The sequence below is a fragment of the Tinamus guttatus genome, unplaced genomic scaffold, assembly GCF_059628265.1.
Source record: "Tinamus guttatus ecotype Peru unplaced genomic scaffold, ASM5962826v1 Tinamus_guttatus_pri_ptg000716l, whole genome shotgun sequence".
NCBI lineage: Eukaryota > Metazoa > Chordata > Aves > Tinamiformes > Tinamidae > Tinamus > Tinamus guttatus.
Genome location: NW_028289250.1, coordinates 3,217,395 through 3,243,619, shown reverse-complemented (window position 1 = coordinate 3,243,619; position 26,225 = coordinate 3,217,395). Strand labels below are relative to the sequence as shown.

General features: G+C 36.6%; 1 protein-coding gene across 1 annotated transcript in view; it reads right to left on the bottom strand.

Annotated features, from left to right (window-relative positions):
- SHPRH (SNF2 histone linker PHD RING helicase) overlaps positions 1-26,225 on the bottom strand; it is a 39,520-nt gene extending 13,295 nt beyond the window's left edge. Inside the window, exons 1-19 of the mRNA XM_088537059.1 lie at positions 25,557-26,225; positions 25,040-25,169; positions 23,476-23,694; positions 23,026-23,104; positions 22,067-22,217; positions 21,120-21,225; positions 20,313-20,569; positions 19,197-19,886; positions 15,895-16,146; positions 15,089-15,167; positions 12,819-12,982; positions 12,452-12,708; positions 9,879-10,000; positions 7,942-8,030; positions 6,192-6,284; positions 3,615-3,722; positions 2,721-2,863; positions 784-957; positions 417-479 (exon numbers count right to left, since the gene is read on the bottom strand). Of these exons, the coding sequence (XP_088393185.1) occupies positions 417-479; positions 784-957; positions 2,721-2,863; positions 3,615-3,722; positions 6,192-6,284; positions 7,942-8,030; positions 9,879-10,000; positions 12,452-12,708; positions 12,819-12,982; positions 15,089-15,167; positions 15,895-16,146; positions 19,197-19,886; positions 20,313-20,569; positions 21,120-21,225; positions 22,067-22,217; positions 23,026-23,104; positions 23,476-23,694; positions 25,040-25,169; positions 25,557-26,198 (3,818 nt within the window). The 5' untranslated portion in view covers positions 26,199-26,225. The remainder of the gene's footprint in view (positions 1-416; positions 480-783; positions 958-2,720; positions 2,864-3,614; positions 3,723-6,191; positions 6,285-7,941; positions 8,031-9,878; positions 10,001-12,451; positions 12,709-12,818; positions 12,983-15,088; positions 15,168-15,894; positions 16,147-19,196; positions 19,887-20,312; positions 20,570-21,119; positions 21,226-22,066; positions 22,218-23,025; positions 23,105-23,475; positions 23,695-25,039; positions 25,170-25,556) is intronic.

Genomic DNA, 26,225 nt, shown 5'->3' with positions numbered 1-26,225 from the left:
CTGAAACTTGCTTAGAACACAGTGAACTTGCTACCAGAAATCCCTGTACAAGGCATTTTGTCAGCTCAAAGTCATCAACTTTTGCAAAGGCTTATGCATTTTTTTTTTCCAGTGGTTATAAAGGATTCTGCAACTATCACATACATTAAAACACTTTGCAAGTCTGACTTCTTAAATGAACATGAGAGTTGCAGTCAAAATCTGATGCAAAGACTGCTGCTGAGCATTAGACCATTTAAGAAATCTACAGCTTCCCAGTACCCTTTTGACAAAGCACACCAATTCAATCATTTTAGACATATTGGTCTTTAATTCTGTAATAAGATTGTTCTAAACAATCTGAAGTAGAAAACATAAAAGAATAACTTTCACTTTTAGTTTTCTAGTATGAAAAGTTTATAAAACTATGAACTTACGTGTGAGAAAAGAGCTTTGACTCATATTCTGTGAACAACTCGTCAGCTTTACAAAAGACACAACTGCAATACAGAAGAAAACAGAAGCACTCAGAATTTGACCAGAAAACAAAGCAATTCCTAAAAAGCGCTACTTCAACAACTATAAACACAAACCAAATCCTTAAAAAAAGTCTCATACATTACACTTGATACAAATGACTGCCAAAGATTTTATAAAAATAAGGTCATGTGTCTTAACAACTGCATCTGTCATGGCTGTCCAAATATAAATCTTTACTCTAGATTAAGGATACTATTCTTTTCTTTCTTCTCCTATTTCAAAGGAAAATACACCTTTAAAATACATTTCATTTTCTAGACATACTTGTTAAGTGGAAGCCTCACAGGTCGCAAGTGGCAGATAGTGGCAGCCTCAATGACCTGCTTAGAGGGAGGGCCTTCTAAATTTTTCACTGCTTCTCTTACAGTCTTCTGGAACTTCTTCACTTCATCCAGCTGGGTTGTGAGCAGGTACTGAAGGCCTCTGCAGTCACGGAATCTGATTTAAAGAAAGAGCGAAGTCACAGCGCATTGAATCACCGGGACAAAATTGAAAGAGTAGAGAAACAACTTTATATTGTCCTTTAATTTATACCTTGAAAATGCTTACTATGACATGCCATGTTAGCTGGTAGAGATCAGTCCCATGTACACGTGTACAGAGATTTTGCCTGATATTCATAGAAAACAAGGACAATCCAAGACCTGAGAGGCACAACTGTGTAAACAACCAGCAACATTATGACCCACAAGGATAATCTCCCTAAGTTCAACAAACCCTTAGCCTTATTTAATCTCTTGGACATCAAATTGACTTTCAAAGCACCCATGCAATTCATAGCAGACACGTGTAGCCACTGGGGGAAAAAAAAAAAAAAAAAAAAAAAGAAAGCTATTGCATTTTGCATCTTAGCTTTCAGCTTAAAAATGATTAAATTAATATGAAAGTGAACTATTTCCCTAAAACCTCATTATGTCTCTCAAGTAGGACTTGGAACATGGACACCAGTAAGAGCGTCTTCTATTGTACTTTTCCGGTGAACAGAGGTCTCACTGAAAACATGGTTCAGGATCTCTTTACAGAGTCTTATATGCATATACAAGACAATGTGTTGCAGGATGAGGTGGTTCTACCTCATAGAAAAAGCTTGATAGCTTGATCTGAAACATCCCTTTTGTAAAATGAAATAAAGTTAGAAAAAAGCAAGTTCAACAAGTTCAAATTTTAAAAAGACAGAGTTAAGCAATATAAATTTTGAAATAAAATAGACAAGTTTGCTTAACATGGAAGTCTGAAAATACATGAACTACAAGTAAAAGTCTGTTGTTAATACAATCAGTTGTCAAATATTCACACATTATACTCTGTTTAATCATTTCCAATACTCATCTATAATTTAGCACTGGCTCTTTCTATCACTGGCTGGTAAGCTAAATTAAAGAGAAAATAACCTCAAATTTAAACAAAAAGGGCATCATTCTCAAATGGTACTTCACAATTTCAGCCAAATTAAATACATAAAATATCTAGTTAAATCTAATAGTTGGCAAAGGCTTCCCATCTTTTGAGGTCATGGTAGCAGAGTAAGCAAATTGGAGGATATGTCTTTACAAGACTTTATTTCTGCACACACACACGCAGATTCTCCCTCAGTAATATGTATCTCACTGAAATAAGGGCAAGAGGCAATGGAGACGATACAGGATACACTGATTTAACAAAAGGAAAAATTCTTCACCGAGTGTGGGTCAAAGTTTGGAAAATGGAAGTATTTGGGTAATACCAGAGAGCAGCAGTTCCAGTAGAATTTGGTAGTACTGTTGTTTCCAATACAGAATTCTTTGGTCAGAAAAAACAGTAACATTATATTATGTTGTATCCAAGGATGTACTATAGCTTGATCATTTCCTATATATGTAAGTCAGTTTATTTTAGAGGTTACTCAATCATAATGCAATAAACTTTGAATTATTTTTTGCTCAGCAGTTGCACAGATGCAGAAAATCATGAAACCATCATAGATAATTCATAGGAGAGCATCCTAAAGAAAGCTTGTCTAGACAAAAACTGAAATTTCTCTTGCTTTTAAAGTTTCCTATTTAATTATCTCTCCTCTTTTTTGGAGTGCTTTTGAAACTAATTGCAGCCCAGATGGTCTGAAAAAAAAGTACCTGCCCTTTAATTGTAACTGTTAGTAAAGACTGAAATACTTGAGCAGATTTAACAGTATTCACTATCATATATTGCAGTTACTCTCTTACTTGTCTGCCATGGAGAGTTTACTAGTTTGCTGTTTGTAGTTGCAGTTTATCTCATTTTGCACACGCTGAACAAGCTCCTCATCGATGGCATACTGTATTGCTGTCTGGATGACATCCAGCCACCAAGGGGAACCGGAACGTATCTGTATGCCAAAGAACAGATTTATTTGTGAACATTCAATAAATAACCAGTTTACTCATTGCAGCAGAGACTTGTGTTGCTCTTTAGGCCTCAAACACAGAATATTGAATTCCATAGGAAGTTACCAGGCCATGGGGATATACTCATAACCTACCCCTTTTCCTAACAAGAGGATACATGAAGAAGGTGAATTAATATAGAAAAGACAATTTTGGTCATGCATTTTAATACAAATAACATTTAATCACATGCCTTCATCCAATCATTAATATTTTATAACTTCCCATTGAACCTGACTTGTCCCAAAGACTAAATGCAGTTAAGCATTAAGCCCAATGACTAAATGCATGTTAGAACAAACAACAAAAAAAGAACTTTTTTTTTTTAAATAACTGAAATCCTATCTGAAATATTTCAGAAATATTTCAAGGTCAAAACCTGTAACTTCTAGAACTAAACTATATATGAAAAATAGATAATATAAAGGTAAAAATTATGTTAAACTGTATCAGAATCATCCCACCATAACTCTGTACTTATCTTTCTAGACATCTGTTCATCATGTATTGTAGGTTCTTTTAAGTAAGGAACACAGAATACAATTTTAGGCTCTGTGTGCTTGCACTGTCCAACTCCCATTACCACTGAGGCTTGAAGGAATTGTTAGAGATCAATACTTGAAGTTCAGGATAAACAGATGAAAATTATTAAAAAAAAAAAAATCACAAGCTAAATATGCAAGAGATACCTGCCTTTCTCTGGAGATCCCGAATCGTCTGCAGAACTGGCTGTAAGGCCTGATGGGCTTCAGCAACTTCTGCATTGGATTTACTCATATAATGCTTCCGAAGTTGTTCTGCCTATATGAAGATGGCAATAAGTCTTGCATAACTTATTTATATTTATAGTGCCTAATTAAATATATAAAAATTCCTCAGCTACCATGCAATTTTAGAACGGCTAGTGACCTAAAGTGCATAATCTAGCTACCTACATTTCTGAGCAAAATATAGCACTATTTTTTTTTCCTCTAGAATTTGGCATTTATTAAGCCTAAAAAACTTTTAGGCTATTATTAAGCCTGACAAAAAAACTTGTGAAGACAAACTATTACAAAGACATTAACTATACAGTTTTAAAGTATACGTTACATTGAACCTGCAAAGTAAAAACATACTGGAATAATCTGAGTGCAGCATGATTTAACTATATATGCTACATGCCTATACACTAACAAGAAAAGCTGAAATTAAATTTAATTTTTTTAGGTGAAAGTATATTTAACAAAAATTACTTCTGACAGTGAAAATCCCTTGTGGCATCTGATGCTATAAAAGATTTAAATCACTACCAGTTCATCTGATATTTTAACATCTGCTGAACAAACAAATTATGCCTCAGATGTAATAGGTATGTACGTCTTCACCATTACGTTCATTAGATTTTGTGCTTTCAAGGGTGTGTTAAAGGCTTCATTTTGTTTGGTTCATTTTTCATTTTGCTTGCCAAAATCAAAATAATTATATTATTGTTATGGATGAAGCTTAGTTACTGAAAACAGAGAAGACTCAAGTATTAGATGAGCTGTTTGTGACAGATGGCTCTGAAGAGCTATCTCCATTTTTCATGTTTAAATAAAACACAAAATTTTCAACCCTGTTCCCCATAACCTCAGGAGAAGATGTAAATAAGTTGCTATGACTGCAGGACATAAAAAATTGACAGTCTTTCTACAAAGGCTGATAGAAACCTATTTAAATCTACCTATCCAAAGGGTTTAAATCAGTTTTTTGAGATGCTCAAACATAATTTTATCAATCTTTCCCTAAATACTCAGGATATTCCTATACCTGGAGATGTGCATTTGAAATAGTCATTCTTTACTCATGCAGATGACATTTGTAAGAACAATCTGTTAACATTTAACTATAGAAACTAGTTCAAAGAAAAGTTTTAACTACTTGTTACTATATTGAGACAAAAAGAAAAGGAAGAGGAATTTGGGCCAAAAATGGCCAAAAATCTTGTCTATTTGGGGTGACTAGTGTGCAGTAAATTAGGATGCAATTTAACACAGTAGATAATTCAGATGAAATTCCTCTGTCACACCTCCTCACACAAAAGAAGTGCACGGCAGGCACAAAGAGATTCAACACTAAGTTAGGAGACAGCAGCCAATATGTCAGTAATTTGCATACCTATAATTACAGCACATAAATAATTTCTAGAGGGAAGGACCACCAATCATGATCTTAGTGATGAAAGTTTCAGGAAATAAAAATGCCATATGTTTTCAGGTTTTATTATTTTTTATTCTGTACACAAAGAAAATCCCCAAAGAAGATCTTAAAAAGTCAAATGTTCAACCACTTTTGTCATTGTTGGATCGGTAAAAACTCACCCCCATTCATCAACTTAAGCAACTTGGGACTAGACGCAAAGATCTATTAGAATGTTTCTGGGAGAAAAAAAAATGCTGCCTAAACACAGAATTTGCATTAAAAAATATAACAAGATACCAATGAAACACAACACAAACTGATCCCTAGCACACAAGTGGAGAGGCTAGGAGAAATGGGTTTGTCCAGTCTGCGAAACAGAAGATTTTAGAGCACAAAAAACAACTTTCCAGCAGCTAAGAGAAGGTTACTGAGAAGCCAGGCACTTTTCTGAAGTGCATGGCTAGAGAACAAGTAACAAAGGTTATAAATTGGAATGGGAGGTTCCCAAAGGGAAATTTTTCTTTCGCTGTAAGGTTAATTAAGTATGGGAACAGCATGTCCATAGAAGCTGCAAAGCTTCTGTACTAGCAGATTTCAAAGTCCCAGCTGGAACAAAGGCCAGAGCTACACAGCCAGAAATCAGCACTGAGCCTGCACTGAGTAGGAAGCTGGACTAGAGACCTCCCCAAGGTCCTTTCCTGCCTTAATGACTCCACAATAACAATGATCTTTTGCAAACATGGGCCCTATGTCCACCAGAAGTAACCAGTGGGGAACAACGATACCAGCTATCTTAAAGAGATTTCATTGTTGAGGATATAGCTATACAGCCTGATGTAACCAGGAACTTATAGTGACTTGCTTTTCAAACTTTCCAGACACACAGGAAGTCAGAGAGTCAATGGGAAGAATCAGTTGCAACAGGGCATGTGACTGAGTAACACATGGAGGGACTGGGTAGACCCCAAGGATGAGATTCAGGCGATGAAAGAAACTGAAAATAAGACCTGAAACATGAAAGTTATTTATTGCTGTTTCTTTATGTAGATAAAACAATCAAGTATTTTTTTCTGAGATGTATTTATACAAAAATTGAGCAATATTTACCTCTTCTGCAAGTCGGCTATCACGCAAAGTTGGTGGAATTCCTGGGTGCTTTGCCAGCAACAATTCCATCAAATTGTGTGTAGAATGAAGTCTCTGAAAAAACAAAGTCAGCCATAATCACGAAAAAATATTCCATCACTTGTGACAGGAAAAGATTAATCAGCAACAAAATTCTATACCAAGAAATTAACATTCATTTAAAATAAGATTTTTTTCTCAAACTGAAGGGACCATAGTCCTCATTGTAGGTGGGGAAATAAAACACAGAACAACAACAACACAGTCTTCTAAGATCTGACAGCAAATCACCAGTAAAATCTGATATGAAGTCTTCTGATTCTGTTCTATAATCATCCTCTAATTGAAGCTGCCCTTGACTATTACAGGAAATAGTTATTTCCCTTAAGGCATATTCTTTTGTAATAATTTTCAGAATGTAATGCAAAAATAAGTCACTTAGACCATCTAAAGCAAACTAAAATATAAGGAAAAGACAGCTCCCAAAGCTTCAAACATCTTTATATTTTTCATTTTTCTGAAATAAAAGATAATTTGAAAACAAAAGACTTTTTGTTTATTTTTAGGAAGAATAAATTTGATCACTAATTATGCATATATTGGCTCATTCTCTCTATGGGTATGTATACAAATATATATAAATATATGCATGTCAGTGTATCACACCAAATCATACTGGATGTCTCCACCATTGGGATCTAGTACCCTTTTTACCTCCCTAATTCAACTTTGTCCTGTTACTGTGTCACCCCCCGAACAGCATTAACCAGTACTGGCTTTCCATGTTCTAAAACAGTCAGCGCTACACAACCAAGAAGCCCTCAACAACAGCTGAGTCTTACCACACAACAGCAATACACATTTTCAGGAAAAAAAAAAAAAGCTTTATATTCAATTCAGTATAATGGCGTCCTCATAATTAAAAAACTTATGCTGGTATAGGTAACCTGAGTGGAAAAATGCCTCTAGAATTCAAAAAGGAGAAGCGTGGGTAAAAGAACAGAATGGAATTATGAAAACGTAATGATCATGTGGAAGAATATTTTACTCCACTTAGTGAAGGAAAGAAAAAAAAACAGAAAACTGCTAACTTCTTATTTCCCTATCTAAATAACTACTACTAAGAAACCTAAAATATCTTGCTATGCTGAAAAATGCTAATTTTAATCATTTTAGAACTGATACTTCTTTGAAGAAATATAAAGATGCTGGTTACAGCATCATTATTTCTTCATTCATCTCATTTTTATTAAAGCACTCAAAAATATACAAGCTTCAGCTCTTTTTCACATTTTGATGTGCCTTCAGGAACATCTTCTGCCGCGTGACACCTTTTACTTCTTCAATGTGACATACTTGTATCATTCTGAATGCCACTCCAGCATCCTCTATTTGCACTAGTCTGTAACAAAGTGCTATTAATGTGAGTAGTCGCACAGGGAAGTCTAGGGATGCAGCTTGCTAAGTTTTATTACAGAACAGCAGGTGGAGATCATACACTGCTTCTGAGGTAGCATCAAGAATAACACGGAAAAGCTTTTTAGAAATAGCATGATTTGCAAAAAGAAGAAATGTGAAGGTCACAGAATACTATTTAAATATTGCGATGATGATAACAGCCTGAAAAAGTCATCTGGCATGCGCTAAGGGGAGGAATAAAAGACTAACCTGACAAAAAAATCTAGAGTATTCCAACTCTTAATTGTGTCTTTATATTTGGATTTTCACTCACTTGTAAGGAATCAGTTTTGAGCTTTTCTTTGTGTTCTTCAGAAGAACGCAACACTTCTCTGTACAGCTCTGCAGCCAGTGCATATTCTCCTGAATAAAATAAGTAAAAATTTTTAAAGCGCACACACATACACATTGTGTTGGTCTTTAAATACCCAAGCAGGCAGCACTCATACTTGCTATGTACTAAAATGTTTCTGGAAGGGCTGTTCTGTATATGCTTATCTCCACAAAATGTGTTACAAGTATTCTATTTACAAGAACTAAATCATCTTCCAAGATCAGTTGTCCATGGCTAATTTGCTTTACTTTTGTTTATCTTTGTGTGGTACGAATAAGGTTTTATGTAAGTAGCACTAACAAGTTATTCTATGTAAAATGAGATATTTAGGACTAACACGCAGCGAAGTGAAACGTAGGCGCAGCACAAATAGCAGAGGCCTTGAGGAAAGGGGAGACACAGGATGAATTAAAGAGGTGTATGAGCTATGAGATAGCGCACAGGCTTTGCACTGAAGACCCTGCAGCTATAAAAACTCACCCATAATCAGGTAATGAAATACAAAAATGGAGTTGAATAAAATTGGTTTTAGGAGTAACAAAGAGAACAAATAAATAGTATTTGACACATGCAAAAGCATCCTATGACAGTAAATTTGACTGTAACGCGGAACTGTGGACAAATGAAGACAGAAATGGGTAAAAGCATCTCAAACACAAAAACGACTCCAGGTGAATCACTGAGTGAGGAAGAAGAAACCATAAACACAAGCATCATTTTCCTCCTGGCAAAAAAAACCTTCGGATATTGACAACTCACATTCCCACCACTGGAATGAACCTGCCAACTCAAAAGATTACTGAAAGGGTGAACATAACACCAAGAAAAGGCAGAGCAACAAATTCTTAGCTTAAGGTGTGCTTCATCCTAGCTCATTAACAAGGTCTTGCATGTAACAAATAGGCAGAGATACAGGCAGCTCTTCTGGGAGCCTTACAGCATTTTAGGGGACAACCTTTATGGCAAGTTGGGGCAGTCCTTTTGTATATAGTCTAGAGATAAGTAATTGCTCTCCTGCTATTCTGTGAACATGAATTCCTTTGATCCTGGCAGTATTTCATTTGAAGTAAAACTGATTTATTGGCAACCTTGACAGAGCTTTTTACACTAATGCAAAATCTGAAGAGTGAATTAGAAGCTTTGAGCTATAGTAACCAGAGGTGCAGAGTTCTCTACCTCTGTCAGGGAGGAGAAGCAGTTCAAACCGGAACAGTGGGAAGCAAGTCTGCCAGATTTGTGTTTGTATTTATATAAGAGCGATAATATATTTGTAGAAGAAGTGTTTGTATTTATTGCCTTTTATTAAGGTAAGTAACAAAAGCAGTTTGTTCGTTACAGTCTTTCATGTTTATGATTAGATCATGTAAATATGTTAGTTTGCTTAGCAGGACATTTAAGCTTCATGTAATTATTTTTGTTTTCCTGTTCAGAACTTTTTTTTCCCCTCGAGTTCAATCCAAATACATATTGAGAGATTTGGATAGCAAGAAGCACTAATACAAGTGCTAGGCAAAAGCAAAGCCCCTCAGAACGCAGCCAACAGACAGACTGGAGTCAGCATGGCAAGAAGTATGAAGGAAACCCAGAAAGTAACACTGATTCAACACAAGTACTTTAAGCAGAATTAGAGTGTCATTTTTTATCTTCTCAGTACACAGGAAAACTGGAAATACTATGAGACATCTCGAGGATGCAACAAACCACATCTATTATTTTCTCCCTCATTCAAGAGGGAGAAAGATCCTCTCTAGTTTCCCAAGATTTCATTATGAGATTTTTCTTGAATGTAGAATGTCAACCACTTTTATGTGGTGTCCTCGAAGCCATAATTAGCCTCCTAGAAGGTGTGACGAGCAGCCTAAGCAGTCCAGTCTCACCTTTGATGATATGGATGCCTGCTAAGCCATTAAGAGCGCACACCAGCTGCCGGTGAGCTTCCTCGCACTCTGTTCGACACTTCTTCTGCAACGAAGTTAACAATTCCTCCATGGTCATGGTGCTGAAATACAGATCAAATGGCTAAAACTTGAAACAAAAAGACAGCAGCACACAAGTAAGACTATCATACTGTGCAGTATGATACAGTATGACTGTTACAACAAACATATTGTGCAAATGTTTACTAGACATTTTTAGAAACAACATAGTTCTGTCAGCTTCTGTTCCACCTGCAGCTATGCCCTATCTAACCTGAAAGAGTATTTCAAAAGGACGAAATCTCCTAAAAATAGAAACCAAAAAGCAACAAGGACAAAAAAAAAAGTTAAGAAAAATCTCTTCACGGTGCAGAATACTTTGCTCAATTTATTACAAGAAACAACTGAGAATAGATCTCATATTGCTAGAAGCTGTTCAAATGAAAACAGCAAGACAGCCTATATACTTTCCCTCTCAATGTAAACATGAAAAAGTGATGACTTAGAGAGGTAGAGAGAAATGTGTGGAGAATGAGAACAGTGAAATTACCAAGCATCCCTTAAAGATACTATTTTTCTACATTCATTATTATTTGTAATTCTACAGAGAAATTTAATTAGGAGAGAATTAGTTGGAAAGGAAGACATAAGAAACACAAGCAGGAACAGGGATGAGAAGAAAGAACGAAGATAGAAGAATGCCTTGGATAAGGCAAATGGGCGCAGAGGTCAAGCAGGAAGATGACTGATGCAAAGGGACAGGACATCAGTCTTCAACACCTGACCTGAGGCTGCTTTATGACCCACTGCTGCTTTGAGACCAGAGACTACCACTTTCCAGAGAGCTATTTACTATTTGAGATTTAGTGCTCTGAAATCAAGTGACATCACCCCCAAGCAGGATATCTTTGAAAAGGGCTTTATTGCCCCCTCTCATAACACCATTCTATGTACAGGAACTGGTCTCTGAGTTAGTGTTATACTAGAGCAGGCTTTTAATTAATAGCATCACTGTTTGAAATTAGCTCAATTCTGCAGATGCACTGGCAGATACACACACGTCACCTGCTGTTCGCACTTCAGTATTTCCACTCATTGCTCTTTATCTTTCATTTTCAAAGCCCTCAGCAGTTTCAAGGAAAAGTCTCTGCACATCCTTTTACAAACGACACAATTTGCTTTACTTAAAATCCGAGATTAGCAATTAAGACAAAAAGTTTTTGACTCGGTTTAACTATGGAACCTAAAAAATGCCCTTTTGAGGACTGTATTTTTGCCAAGTAGATGTTCTCACTTCTTTCACTAAGCAGGCAGGAAAAAGATCATCTAGTATAGAACATGTTCCAAGGTCTGTGTTTCAGTCCAGTTTCTTTTATCCCCATGTTCCAACACCATCTTTGTAGTTTCAGCTCAGTTTCTCTTATTCATCCTGGTACTGAATTTCTTGATTATTCTCACACACAACCACATTCAGGAGCCAAAATTTCTGCCTATTCTGGAAATGTCCATTACTGCAGTCAGGCTTGGTTCATGAGAAAGATATATCAAGAGTGCTTGGAAACAGCTTTTCCTTGCATGTATCTTTTTAAGAAAAAATAATTTTTACTGCTGTTATTCTTTCCACCAAAGTTACTATGCTGCTGTCCCCCTTGCAGGCATTCCAGTGAAATCGATGCAGTACTAAGACATCCCCAACATACTCAGCTTAACTCATGTTTCACTTGTACTCTGCTGGATCACTTTGCTGCAAAGGGTAATACTGTATGGGTGAATACTGATGTTTTTCCATGTTTCAGTCATTGCTTCCACATTAGTGGAAGATTTTCTGCCCGTCAGGCACAAAATGCTCCAGCATGATGCCTGTTATTGGTCCCTGCTGTAGTAGCTGCAAAGTTAGTTACGACTGCTTAGGCACATTCAAAGTGTCCTATAAGGAAAAGAAGGAGTAGGACACAAAACTTCATAAAAGGATAGAAGAAAAATGGACAGCATGGGCAATTAAGAGCAGGAAACAATAGAAACAGTAAGTGTAGTATGTATTAAGGTTAAGTTCTTCCCTGCCTGCTACTTAAACAAGAGAGGCAATGCTCTGAGAGCCTGGAATAGGCTTTCACTTTAAAGGCTTTCAAGGGTGGATCTCGATAAAAAATCTGTAACCTGATATTACATTTGATTTAATTCGAATTACTCTGTTCTATTTACTCTTTGTTCATTGTTCTCATTTTTTTTAACTGAATCTGTTTTGTTTAGTGCTATAAATATAAGCTGCAACATTTTAGAATCCATCAGCATCATGAGGTTAAAATACTAATGCACAAAAAGATGTCTTCTCTAACACAAGAATTATCCTAACTGCAATACTGCCTCCTATTAAATTCTAATATCCCATACCTTGGTGTGACATAGTTGCATGTGTTTTGCTGAACAAGCTTAAAATTAGACTTACTTTAAATTGCACAAGATCTTGCCCCAGTAGCAATAATTGGACTTTTGCTTTGAATAAGCACACCATTTAGGACGTGAAAAATAATCACCTTTTCTGTAACGGCAAAAACTCTCCCCGAACAGCTTGGGGATGACAGCAGGCCTGCCTCAGCCGCAGCAAAGGGTACAGAATAGAAGTCACGGTCCTTCTATCTAGGCTGCTGAGCTTAAGGGTCCAATCTGAAATCTTCCTCAGTTTTGCCAGGGCATCCTGGCAGCACACATCGTGCTGGCGATGATAGAAGTGTCTCTCCACAGGAGAAAAGTGAAGCCAGTGTACGTTTTCTGTCTGGGGGGGGATTTGAATCTGTAAGTGAGAAAGAAAATAAGTAATTTGCAAATAAAACTATCGATTAATGTTATTAAGAAACTTAAAAAAAAACAAACAAAAACAAACAAACAAAAAAAAACATTTACTTGATCAATCACATCCTCCTTTGCTGATCTCCACATTATCTTGGCAATTAGGCTGTAGAGAGGCCGAGAATTTTTTCTACAGTAAGGTCGATATAACAGTTGGTCCCACCAATGTTTGACCCAGTAAGGATCAACTCCAAGAAAAAGGACTAAGCCATAGAGATCTGCCAAGAAAAGAAGCTCTTTTAATACAACACTGTAATGTTTTAAAACTGCAGGACATGCCTCCAAAAGATAACTTTTCACAGAAAGGTTATCAGACATAAATTAGCTACTATTTAGCCATCTTTTCCATTTGTTTTCCAATCATTTCCTCATCTAAGAGTAGCTGGAGGCAGGGGAATGGGGTGGGGAGAAGTTATCTCCTTCGGTTAGGTACTGATTTTCCCAGAATTTTTAGAAATATGACTGTTCTTGAGATTTTCTTTTTAAAAAAAATAGTTTAGCTGAACTAAATAATTCTAAACCTAACTGGAACAAGGACATGAGGCAGAAATTGCATGATTACATATGGTTAGCTTGGGGTGCCAGGTTTTTGTAAAATTATATTGCTCAGTATCATTGCTTTGCAGCCTGCTGTGTGCCAACTGTCTACTGTTCACTATCCTAAAAGTGATTGCAATTCAGAAGGTTTCACTTCTCTATCACGGCAGAAGAAATTAATTAAAAAAAAAATCACTTTTATTCTTTACTTACCAACTGAGGGAATACAGCTTACCAATTCTCCCCAATTCAGAAGGCCACCATTTTTCAGGGACTAAATTTAAAGAATAAAGCTAACCTTAAGTTTGTACCTAAAACTCATTAGAAGACTACAAAACCACATGTTTAAGTGCTGCATGTGAATGGTGCAAAAATAGATGGCAACATATGATGGTATCCTCAAGGTGTAAATGATCTCAGGCATAAACTCTGTTAGCTTTATGTTGATTCTGGCAATCAGCTGAGAGCTACTAAACATAATACCACACAAAACTGAGCCCAGAGAGAAGGAAAATCCTGACAGTTTTTTTCATATGCAGGAAGCACAAGTTCCTGCAGAGGTCCTATCCCACTTCACTATAGCAGCTCAGAAATCAGTCAGTGGTTCCCTTGTCCCGCATATGAAGGGGACTGCCTCTGTACAGCCTGAGAGGCTGACCAATGTGTACTACTGAAAACAAGGCATTTTAGAGTTAGCACTACCACAGGTAAGGACTTCAACAAGTTGATCACGATAATCAACTCAATCTCTTCTTCCCACAGTATTTCCTTTATGACTATGTATTCTGACACCTCTTGTACGTAAAACTAAAAATTCATACTCAATTCCATAACGGTTTAATCCACAATACTGACTTTTATAATAATTTGGATCTGAACAGCAGTTCACAAATGTACACAGATTCATCCCCTTTCAAAACTATGGCCTCAGTTTGATGTCCTTTCCTTTCTCTCACCTGTCTGGAAACTGCTTACAGAAACGGGGCACCTCATGAAAATGACAAGATAAATGAGGTCTGCTTACATACATTCCCCTGCTTCACACCAGCATCTCAATTTATCAAGTCCTCAAATAAGGATTTATAACAGTTTCATAAAGCTTTAATATGATTTTTAGGATTTTTTAATCACTGTTGGTAAGTACATGGAAATTGACGGCCACAGCAGTTTTAGAAGGCTATGCAAGATACAGCAGCACATCTGTATTTGATAGTTAGAAGGTTTCTGCAAAAGGAGCCTGCTGTCTTAAGCTGCAAGAGAAGGGGATAATATTTTCCCACTCTGCTGTGGAAAGGCAAAGGACAGAGTTGAGTCAGCTGTTCAACACAGATCTCCACTCCTGCAAGCATTTGCTTAATTCGGATAGAAGAGAAAATTTCAGACCTGCAATTTTAGTATCAGTGACATTTATTGATGACTGTCTTCAAAGCAAAATAACGTGCCAGTAATTTGCAGTTCTATAAGTACATCTTCAGCTAGGAGATGTAGGCCACAAAATCAGCTACATTAACATCACTCAAAGGAAACTCTGCTATGCTGAAAAGATATAGTCAACATTTTGTATAGAAAGTTAAAATAAGTGAAAACAGACTATCTTTTTGAACCTGCTTACACTGCATTTACTTGAATTTACTTGCATTTACTTTACTGAATTTTTCTGTTCTTAAAAAAGGCCTAAGTGAATGCAGTCCATAGTATTTTAAGTGCTGTAACCTAAGTTACTAGACTTTTTAACTCCTCCAAAGCAGCTGCCTAATCATCAGCACCAATGAAAACCCAAGGCTTACCTTCTAATCCTCGCTGCACAGGAGTGCCACTCACACACCAACGATTGACTCCACTTAAACGGAGTGCCATTTCAGCAGCCTAGCACAAGAAGACAGAACCAGCGGTAGGAAAATGAAAAAGACGACAGCGGAACAGACTCTAAAACAATATATATATGTTTTTCTGAGTTCTAATATCTTTCAGTATAAAAGACTAGCAAACTTATAGACAGTAATTTTGCAATATATTTTAAGTATGTATATAAAGGTATTGGACTTTCTTGAAGGCAACTGAAAGCTGCTAAAATCGTATCTACCTTCAAATACATCTGCAAAAAAGCACACATAAAAAAAATAAAAAAAAAAAAGGAGAGAGAGAGAGACACACTAATTAAAATAATCTCTACAGACTGCCGACTTAGAGACATTTTGGACTATTTTAGCTTCTAGACCCAAAGGCTATATGCATGCCTCTGAACCATGCCACTGAACAGGGCAGCATCTTGTTTGAAACTATCAAACACCATACACAACATGCTGACCTATGTCCTTAAGCTGTCGGTATAGATTATGTTAAGTATTTTTTGAGCTGAATATACTTCAGTTTGCCAAAATTTCAACAGGAGAAACACATGATAGTAAATATCTCCAAGGGAAAATAGACTACTAGTCACTTCTAAAGAACAAGCTACAAGGACAAGTTACACAAGTACATCCAATGTTAAGAGGAGGAAAAAAAAATAGCAGCTCTATTTTCTTTTACTATTTACAACAAGCTTGTCAAAAGCTTTTCCAGTTCAATAAAGGCATGACTGGGAATAGCAAACCTTTGCAGTAGTGCACTCAACCATCTGTGCCTCGTCAAGGCAGATCCTCCACCACTCCACTGCTACCAAGGGGCTGGGGATGGCCATGTACCGCTTCTGGTTCCTGAAGCGGCGCCCGTCCTCGCTGTTACTGTGCGGGATGTCCACGTAGTTGAGCTCGGTGCGCAGAACATCGTACGTGGTGATGACCACCTCCTGTTCTGCCAGCATGTGGGGCTGCAGAAAGCCATGCTTCTTCACGCCTTGATACACCTGCACAGGCGACAGGGCAACAGGAAAGGGGGAACTTGAGAAACGCTCGTATGAAATGCAAAAATTTCCAGACAGCCTATTATGGCGTGCACTTTCAAAAGTGCCCCTAATATAATATTAAATAATTCAGACAACCTACATTTGTGTAATAACACAGGGGGAAATCCAAATAAGTAATACAGTTGATAAGTACAATAGATATTGATGTAAAATTTATATATGTATTTAACTCTATACAAAATATCAAATACTGATTTTTTCTTCTCTGAAGGTGTCTTTAGTATTTGCCACAACAGGTATATGTGATATTAAGTGTTCTGTAAAGCTGTACGGGGCAACATTACAGAAGTCAGTGTTACATGTTGACACTTCCATTGCACATTACCTTCCTTTTTTGTTTTATTCCCCCTAATAATCTCATCAAATATTACACAAGGATAGGAATATATATAAAAATAATTAAAAGCAAAAGCATTAACCAGATTATCATTTTTATTTGCAACTTAGTGACAAAAAATCCACATCTACCAACAGAATACATACGCCTTTCATAATGATATTCATTGCAATATCTAAAGTATTTTTATCTGCCTCCTCACTTCAAACATAATGGAAACACATAACAGTTTAATACTAAAAAAATTACAAGCTAAACTTTTTACTGTATTTCCCCACGTTAGCATGTGATATCTCAATAGAATGGAGCAAATGCAAATTATGAGTTCAACTAATACTTTTTAAAAGATCAAACAGGGTGTGATACAGGCATAATTTAACCAATAACATCCACTGAAAAAGGGGCATTTTGCCACCACTAGGATTTTTAGCTACTAAGGACAATTGCTACCAGAGCAATATGCCAAACATCTTTTTCCCCTCTCTCATACAAATTAATTTCCCTGCCTCCCAGTTTACCTCTGGAACTAGTTTCAAAATTACACACATCTTGCTTACTTACAATTTTTTTTTTTTTTAAATCACAGGCTACTTCTTATCGCTCACCCATATGAATGTCAATGTTAAAATGGATACGATTTATTTCTAAAGATTGGGATATTCATATATGCCACCAAAGAAATCTATATTCCAGGCTTATTTTCAAATATCTGGACTTTTTTCCCCTATTCTTCTCTCACTCTATTATTTTCTGCTCTATTATAGGAACAGTCTAGATCTTTAAGGATAAGAACAGACCAACAAATTTTTGTTTTGGCTATAAACACTTCTTTTTAATCATTTAAGAAAAAAACACACTATCCTACTCTGAATCAGAGTGTCAAAACCTTTAACATTCACTTTCATGGTTAACATCCCTGTTACTGTACTTTTTCTCTGTTGATGTCCTTACTTTATATTTCTCGTTATGGTAATATAGCATTTTTTAATCAATTGAAAGAAACATTTACAGAAAATTCCTGCTCTGCCCTAGAACGTGTGACAACAGAGCACATGCAACCAGGTTACTGCACAAGAGCTGGAAGAGCAGAGAGAGGGAAAGCAGCTCAGTGAAGCAACTGAAAAATAGCTCTTGAAGTCTAATGATCTCTTGCAAGTATTTGTGAACAGATTTTCTGGAGGTTTATAACTCAGCCAAGTATGGGTTGTTCTCACATCAGCACAAAAAGACAAACTGCTACACAGAGAGCTCTATTGATAAATTCCTTGTTTTAAAACACAAAAGAGTTAGACTCTCCCACGGGTCATAAGCAGTTGAAAGAATTAAAAAACCACGCTCACATGCAAAACCTGCTAACGGAGGACATTGATTCTTTGAAGCTTCTAAACTATTTTCATTTCACTGAAAGTCAGTCTGGATGACTCACAGTTGGCAGTGAAAAAGAAAAAATCAAAATGGTGCCTTAGACTGGAACGTGTCACACAGTCTCAAGTGCTGACATCAGTTTTTAAGCTATTTTTACCATTATCATGTAAATTTATTTCTGACAGTTTTCACCAAAGCTGGTAAAAGCTGAGTAAGGTCCTATGAAAACAGTGCAAGTTTTACACATCTGTGAGCTGTTCCACTGAACCTAGGGAGATTACCAACACAAATGCTTAGCAGGGAAACTGGGATTCATGTGTGTGTTTTACTTCCATGCAAGATAGAAGAAAATATAAGATATACTTCTGAATGCAAAGATTTCCCTCTTTCCCTCTCACTATTACTGCTGCTGCTCTTTCCTCAGAATATACACAACCTAGAATTTACGAATCTCAGAGCACTCTGTCCTTACTAAGGTCCTTTCTTCCCAAAGGTAAAAAGGACAAGACTCGAGTATGTTATTAATAAGACAACAGTGGCCACCCTTCATTCCTAAAGTAATAGATATATGGCTATCCTGGAATTTTTAAAACATTTACTGTATTTATAATCAGGTTTGATTTAGTTACAGAGCTGTTCAGAACAAAGTAGGAGGTCAATATGTGATCTCCAGATAAAATCTTCTGCATTTATCAGGATGCTGCTTACCTAGACCCCAACCCAAGTTTTTAAAATGTTCCTTTAAGTCAACAGCAAGGCCTAGCCTAAGATTTCTTAGGTACATTCTGAAAAGAAGAAATTCAGCAGCACACTTTTAATCTATTTAAACATTCATTTTATCTAGAAAGAGTTGAAAGGCAACTGTGAGGAAGTTGTTAAAACACAGATGAACAGACAGATGGGACCCTGCTAAGGTATCTATAGTTAGGCTTTCCCAAGATTCTCGATAATCTTTTTGAAGGGAAGAGACCTTTACTTCTCAGAAATCATGCTTTGCTGCTACTGCTCAAAACATATTGCCCTTTCATAAACATATCCAAGTCCACTATGTTGTCTCCTGATAAGCTCATAAGACAAAACAAAAACTGAAGTATTAAATTGAGATAACCCTTTGGGGGAATCAGTGAACAACTGAGTCCAAAGCGTAAGTGCTGGTCTACCAGTCAGAAAAGTGAAATTCTGTAACAGTGAATGAAAAGGCCTCAGAATTTCATGCGAGGCAGAGAGACTCTGACAGGAATCCCAGAGCCCTGAAGAATAATTATAATATGAAGCAATACAATCATACCAGAACTCGAAGAGAAGACGATCTCACATGCCTGTTGATCTCATCTACCCACTGATGACAAATAGAACTTGGAGAAATTATCAGTGTTGCTCCTGTGGAAACAGGTTTCATTGCCACAAGGCAATGGGGACAGTAAAACGGCTTGATCTTCAGATTTTCCTCTTTGTAGTTAACACACTCTGCATGCTGCCATAAATAACACTTCAGGCACTGCACACGGGCTTTGCAGTCCACTAAGCCAAGCTCACCACAGATGCATTCAAAACGATATTCAGAGGTGTTGAACGGAAACACAGAACTGGTATGTTGCACACTACTGCCAGCATGTTCCTGGGAATCTGAGGACTGCTCCTTTCGAATGTCCTGTTGGGCATCAGCTGTACTTTTAGAAACCTCAAAATCAGGCTGACTCATAATATCAGTGGAAACAGGGTTACCATACATGTCGGGATTCTTCGTTCTCACAGATTCTTGCTGAGTAGCATTCTCTTTTACACAGTTGCTGCGATCTGTTGTTGACTTCCTTCTACTTTTGCTAGTTGCACAATAATCATGTTCTTCTGTGGTGATATCCACCTGTAAAGGGGTTTTAATGACATTTTCGGAAGTAAGACCACTATTTCTTGATTCTTTGGTTTCAGTTTTAGCATCGGTCAAATACTTCTGAATCCTTTCTGAAGACGTTGCTATCTACAAAACAAAATTAACCAAGATAGTCAGACTTCCTCTCACCTTTTTTGAAAGGAAGCATAAATACCTCAAGACAGATAACATTTTATAAAATTTTGGTTTAGGTATTTAGTTACTGTTTACCAGCGTTTAAAACACCACTTTCAATGTAACATGAAAACATGTGTCAGCTCCTGCAGCAGTATTTTAAAAGATTTATGACAGAGTTAATGTTTCAGTCCTAAGATTTGACCTACTTTTGTCATCTTCTGCTTTGTGAAGCTCAAAGCAAATGCTGAAGTTCTGTTTTCTGTAAGCCAGCCAGCACCCACTAAAGCAGCATGCACAAACATGTGCAAACTGCACACCTGGCAGTAACATGCATTTAGCATAAGTAAGGCCTGCTTTTTCAATACACTCACAATTAGCTAATGAAGCAAATTTTACCTGCTCTTTGGGTCTTTCTCGCTTCTTCTTTTCCTTGTAATTCTTTCCCAGCTTGAAAGAACCAGCCAGACCATGGCCTTTGACTTGCTCCACTACTTGTTCTGCAATTAGTTTTTCCAGAGTTCTTTTGAGAAGCCGTCTATTTCTCTGTACGTCATACCTATATATAGCACTGATATACTTAAATATTGCAATAATGGAAGCTCCTTTCTTCACATTCATCTCCTTTATAGCCGCTAATATCATAACTCGCAAGCCTATATGCAGAACAGCAAGAAAAAAAACAGCTCAGATCTAATAGAAATTACTTGGAGAAAGCACATTAGAGAATCTCTAAACAAAAGCACTCCCCATCTCCATCCAAAAAATGCAGAAAAATACAGCCAATAGCTTTGGTGATATATTACTTCAGTTAGCCCTACAAATCACTACAATCTACCAGTTTTCAGTGAAGAAGAGTAACAAAAGAAATAAGTCACTCAATTCTCTTACTGGAATGTATATAAATACATTATATTTCAGCCTGACAGAAATCTCTCCCACAAAACTACCTTCAATGACACAGAGCCCTGCAGGACAAGTACTGGTCTGGTGACTTCACATTGAAAACTGATCACCTGTTTCCAGCATGGAGTCCTACACTCTCGCACTCACCTCTGATGCGGGGCCAGCACCGTGGTTATCAAAAGCATCAGCCCGTGCTATGGCAGTGAGGCCCAGCCTTCAACTCAGTCAGTGGCCAACACAAGCCACAAGTACTGTTTCTTGGACTTCTGCTGAAAGCAAAATATAAAATAAAATACTTACTGGGATATTGTATTTTTTCCTTCAATTTAAGCTCCAATTTCTTTGTTTTTTTCTTTTTATTTCCTTCTAAAGGCTGAGGTGGAACAAAGAAGTTCACAAGTTTACCCTAGTACAGACAACATTAAATAGCATTAGAAGTTCACATCTCTTCAATGCAATTCTGCAGTTCTTTAATAATCTTTTCACATTTGAAAATAAGCATGAACTGCTACAGAAATGTGCAATCTAATTATAAAAAAAACACTAAGAAAAAAAAAATCCAGCATTTTACAATCTGAAGCCGCCAGTTACCCATTGACTTTTGTAGGATATGTTACCTAGATACCTCATTTTGGGGGTACAGAATGATGCCTATACAGCTCAGCTTCTTGACCACTGGTGTTCAGCACTACGCTTATAACAGAAAGCAAAGAGCAGCTAAACAAGCTGCTTCACAGAACGTGTGAGGAGGAAAGTGAAGACATGATGAAAAATTGTTGTTAAATATATTCTAAACAAGCCAATAAACAAATGTATTCCTAACATGAAATAAACGGTGAGTAGACGCTTCTATTCACAGAGTAATCTTCCCTATTTTGGTATAGAAGGTTTGTCTAATGGATATTTGGCATTCTCCAATAACATGACAGGGGAAAACAGTTTCCAATATGTTAGACTAAGGCACAGATTTATACACTCAGGGAGGGTATCCAAACTACCAAGAGCCTACTGACAGCATATTGGCCTCCCAACCCCATATATCAGTGGTAAACAATATCAGTTGCTACTTGAGTATATGTGACAAATATCACACATGAGAAAGCAGAATATTTCATTGTAATTTTAGTCCAATTTAAATTCTGGACTTCTATAAAACAGAGAGCAATAAACTCACTAGGAGAAATACATTTCACTATTTTCTATGGAAAATACTTTCTTCATATTAAATCTTACTTTAGTTTTCTTACCTCTGGTAATGACAGAACATCCTGTTTAATGTCTTGTCGGGTGTGAGTCAGAATAAGAGCCAGCACCTCTACTGTCTTCCCAAGACCCATCTCATCTGCCAAAATACCTCCAGGCCACTGAGGTCCAGCAATTGGATATTCACGGATAATACTAGAATTCAAGCACAGTTGCAAACCAAAATCAGTGAGTGTAGAATAGCATGGCAGAGTAGCACGCGTTCAGGGACACACAGTTTCAGCAAGGCAAAGGTTTGAGGAAAAGGCAGTGCCTTTGATATCAGCTAAGCTTGATAATAAAACAGCAAGCACTTGCATGTACAATCCTGGTTTGAAGAACAATGTGCACGCCAGCAAGTTCTGGGGTCTCTGCACCTCTTAACTTGCTGTCACTTGCTAATCTTTGGCCATCACAGATACTTGCCTTTCAGAGACTAGTGTCTCTATTTATAGTTTCATGAAAAAGAACTGAAATTTATGTTTGTTAAAAACAGGGAAAAAATAAAGAGCAAAACAGAAATTGAAAGATTCTGTTCTAACCAACTTCATGAGACAACTGAAGCAAAACTAGTGCATGCAGACAGCTAGTATTCATGAAAAGGTGCCTCCTTTCTTTAGCTTTTAAAAACCTTAGAACAAAAAGACAAAACTGTCAAGGATCTAATTTAAAAAGAACGTTAATCCTAATCTTAAAAAAAAAAAATTTGTATTGAATAATAAAAATTAATTTTAAAAAGCTTAAGAATTAAATCTTACATTCAAAATTTATGTATTTACTTCTACATTGGATATTTGTTTCACTTTCTGTTCAGTCATATATATCCCTTTTCAAATTCTTTAGTTGCTAACTGAAAAACTACAATTATGGATTACTTTACATTCTCCAGGTAAAAGATGCTAATAAGGCTTCACAAAGTACAACTTTGAGATGTTGTCAGAAAGAGATAACCACAGAACCATACCAGCCAGTATATGGATTATAGTAGATTTTTGCTCCATCTGGCGTGATGATCTCTCGCCATAAGAAGTGCAGTGCGTTTTCTACGGAGAAAGAGATTATATTATTAGCTTTCTCTATAAAGAGCACAATACTTAGAATTGCTCCATCTCACTGTGACATTTAAAGAGAAAACAAAACCAAATCAACAAAATAAATGCATTAAAAAACACCCACGGACCTCTACCTTCACAGAATTTCATGACCAACAAGCTAGACAACCAGCTGATCAAAGTTTGTTTAATTTATCATTTATTCGACAAACAACTTTTACAAAACAAGAAATGAAGTGACTAACAAAGCTTCTAAAGGAACAGCAAGGAAGTGTTACTGCTGACAATGCAACAGCACCTTCTTCCCAATTTTGAGCAGTATTTTTATTGGGAAATAAATTTTCCAGACACATAATACTTGCCATTGCTAGGAGAGTTTATGAAGTTCTCCCGTCGAAGCATCCAGTTTACAGCCTCCCTTTGGTACGGCCTCAGAACAGGAATTAATGCAGGATGCTGCACATCCTCTCTCAGTAATGGGATGTCCTGCTGATGAGTACGCCTTACAAAGTCATAAAGTTCTTCGATATTTTGTCGCTCTAATTCCATGTCAGATTCTTCATCATCTTCATTCAGCACATCTATATACACCAAGTTATATATATGAAACTGTCTTAATCACTGCACCTGACATTTTTTTGTACATACCTAGGAATAATTGCACAACATTACAGTCAAAGAATATTAACCATAACTAATAATGTAGAAAGAAACAGCTTGCAGCATTTTTCCCAAACAGAAGTGCCAAATGGTTTCCATAAGAAAAGGCATGATACAATGTGCCTGTATAAAACAGGCATCAATACCTTCCCTAATGATTTTTAGTCAATGGACCAATTTTAATACATTCTACAAGGGGGCAGAGAATTCTGAAAGACATTAAATTCCTATCAATTCAAGAGAATAGGCAACTAGATCTAACACCTGTAAGGCAAGTGAGGCAACTAGAGTGCACGTCATGTTATTAATGCCCAGCCAAGGTAAAAATCACTAGATGAGCATGCAGCTTTAGATATCACAGAAGCCAGGCAGAGAGGCCCACTCACACAGATTCCTTGCAGAAACTACAGTTTCTGGTCTATCATTTTGAACAACTAAGTTCATCAGTAATGACATCTGTGGTAACATTCAGTGATATGTAACAGTTGAAGTCTCACATTTCAGAGCATAATAAATTGACTTTTGTATAAATTAAGCCTATCTGTAATTTTATGGGGAAACAAAGACAAAAAAATAATAAAAAAGGTACTTTAATTTCTCTTTTAAACAACTGGGTATATCCTGTCCACCCCCGTCCTGCTTTTATCATACCTTCACTGCTTTCAATCATACTCTCATTTCAAACATTTTTTTTCCTGATTAAGTAACTCTATACACCACAGAGAATTTTAAAAGGATGCTAAAGAAGTTAACCTCTCTCCCAATTGCTTATTAAGTATCAAATATTATGTTTTCAATTTCAAAAATGTAATTCAATTATAAAGCTTTCACCCCTGTACTCTTTACCTTTCAGAAACAGATGGCATCTTCATTGTTCAATTCAATTGTTCTAATTGTGTTTCAGAAGCAAGTATTCTAATTAGTTCTTTTAATTACTGAAAGCTGCTATTGCATCTGTAGTATAACCTTTTAATATCATATGTAGTTTGCTGGTTCTTTTAACATTGAAAATACCTTTAAGTTGAATGTAAAATACTGACATCAATAACAATTTAATATTGCCTTTATTCTAGATTAAATGAAAACCTGTTGGCTTTCATTTCAGGGTTAAAAAAGCAATAAAAATATTAAAAACTTCAGCTTAAGAAGAATTTCTCTCTTTTTTAATTAAAAAAAAGAAAAAGGCAAAACAAAACAAAGCAAGACTCAATCTACTAACTTATTTATCAGCATTCAACTGAACGTGATTCAACTGAATCACATTACCTGGAATTATAAAACTATAGAACTTTTCCATGAGTTTCTGAATCAGCTGATTTGCTTTTTTGGGTCTTCCACCTCCATCACTGAGAAACTCTGGTTTGCTTAATCCAGCTTCCAGAAGGTAAATTCCAACCTGTGAAACGTTTGTAGACATAATTACTTAATTTATTGAAGTACTAAGAACACTATAAACAGAAAAACACGAAAATGGACAGTGTTTTTATACCAAAAAAAACATAATCACCATGTTTTGAAAATTATCAGTTACTAAATCTGCAAATATCACCATGCAGAACATCCAGTATGTTGCAAGCAAGACTTCGATTCCTTCTAATAATGCATCAGTAACAGAGCAACAGTAAAGGGTCTTTGTTTAGAAAAAAAATACACTCTGAAAGCATTTGCACAGTCATGTGGAAACTGTGTTGTGAACTGCTGTTCACAAAAATTATTTTAGAATTCATAAAAAAGGAGAACTTTAAAATACGTAGCAAAGAAAATAAAACACACAAACAAATACCTTTAGAGCCTGACCCTCTCTCGGGCATTGATAAAGTCCAATTATCCTTTTCTTCTGCAGCCACCTCAAGCCTTCCAATATCTCACCACCCAAAGATGGTTCCACCAAAATGCTTTGTTCGTAAGCACCCAAGTATTCTTTTGTATCATTATTGTTCGCTTCTTCACTTCTTGCATGGACACAGATCTGCAGCTGATCATCAGATTCTCCTCTCATCAAAGTAAAACTCCTTTCATGGAAGTCCTCAGTTAGACTTTGCTCAGGAGGAAGATGAAGCGCAAGTTCTCCTAGCAAAACTTTCCAGGAAGCATCCTCGCGGTACGGCAAGACTATGATATTTAGCTGCACTGTTAGAGGAGTCAAGACAGAACACGAGTCTTCCTCATCATTAGCTGTCAAAAACGTAACGGATTTTGAACCATTCTGCTTTTTCTGAACAAGCTCTTCATCAACACTATCATCATTTATAACGATGAAGGATGCTGAAGAAGTGCTTGTACCGGGAAGGGGATCCTCATCAGTCATATCATCATCTAATGTTATCACCTCAAATCTCCGGTCTTCATGCATGTTCCAGCAGAGCTGCTTCTTCTTCTCATCATCTACTTTGGATGGAGGCGCACGTTTTCGACGACTACTCATTTTGTCCTGTCTCAACAGTATTTCTAG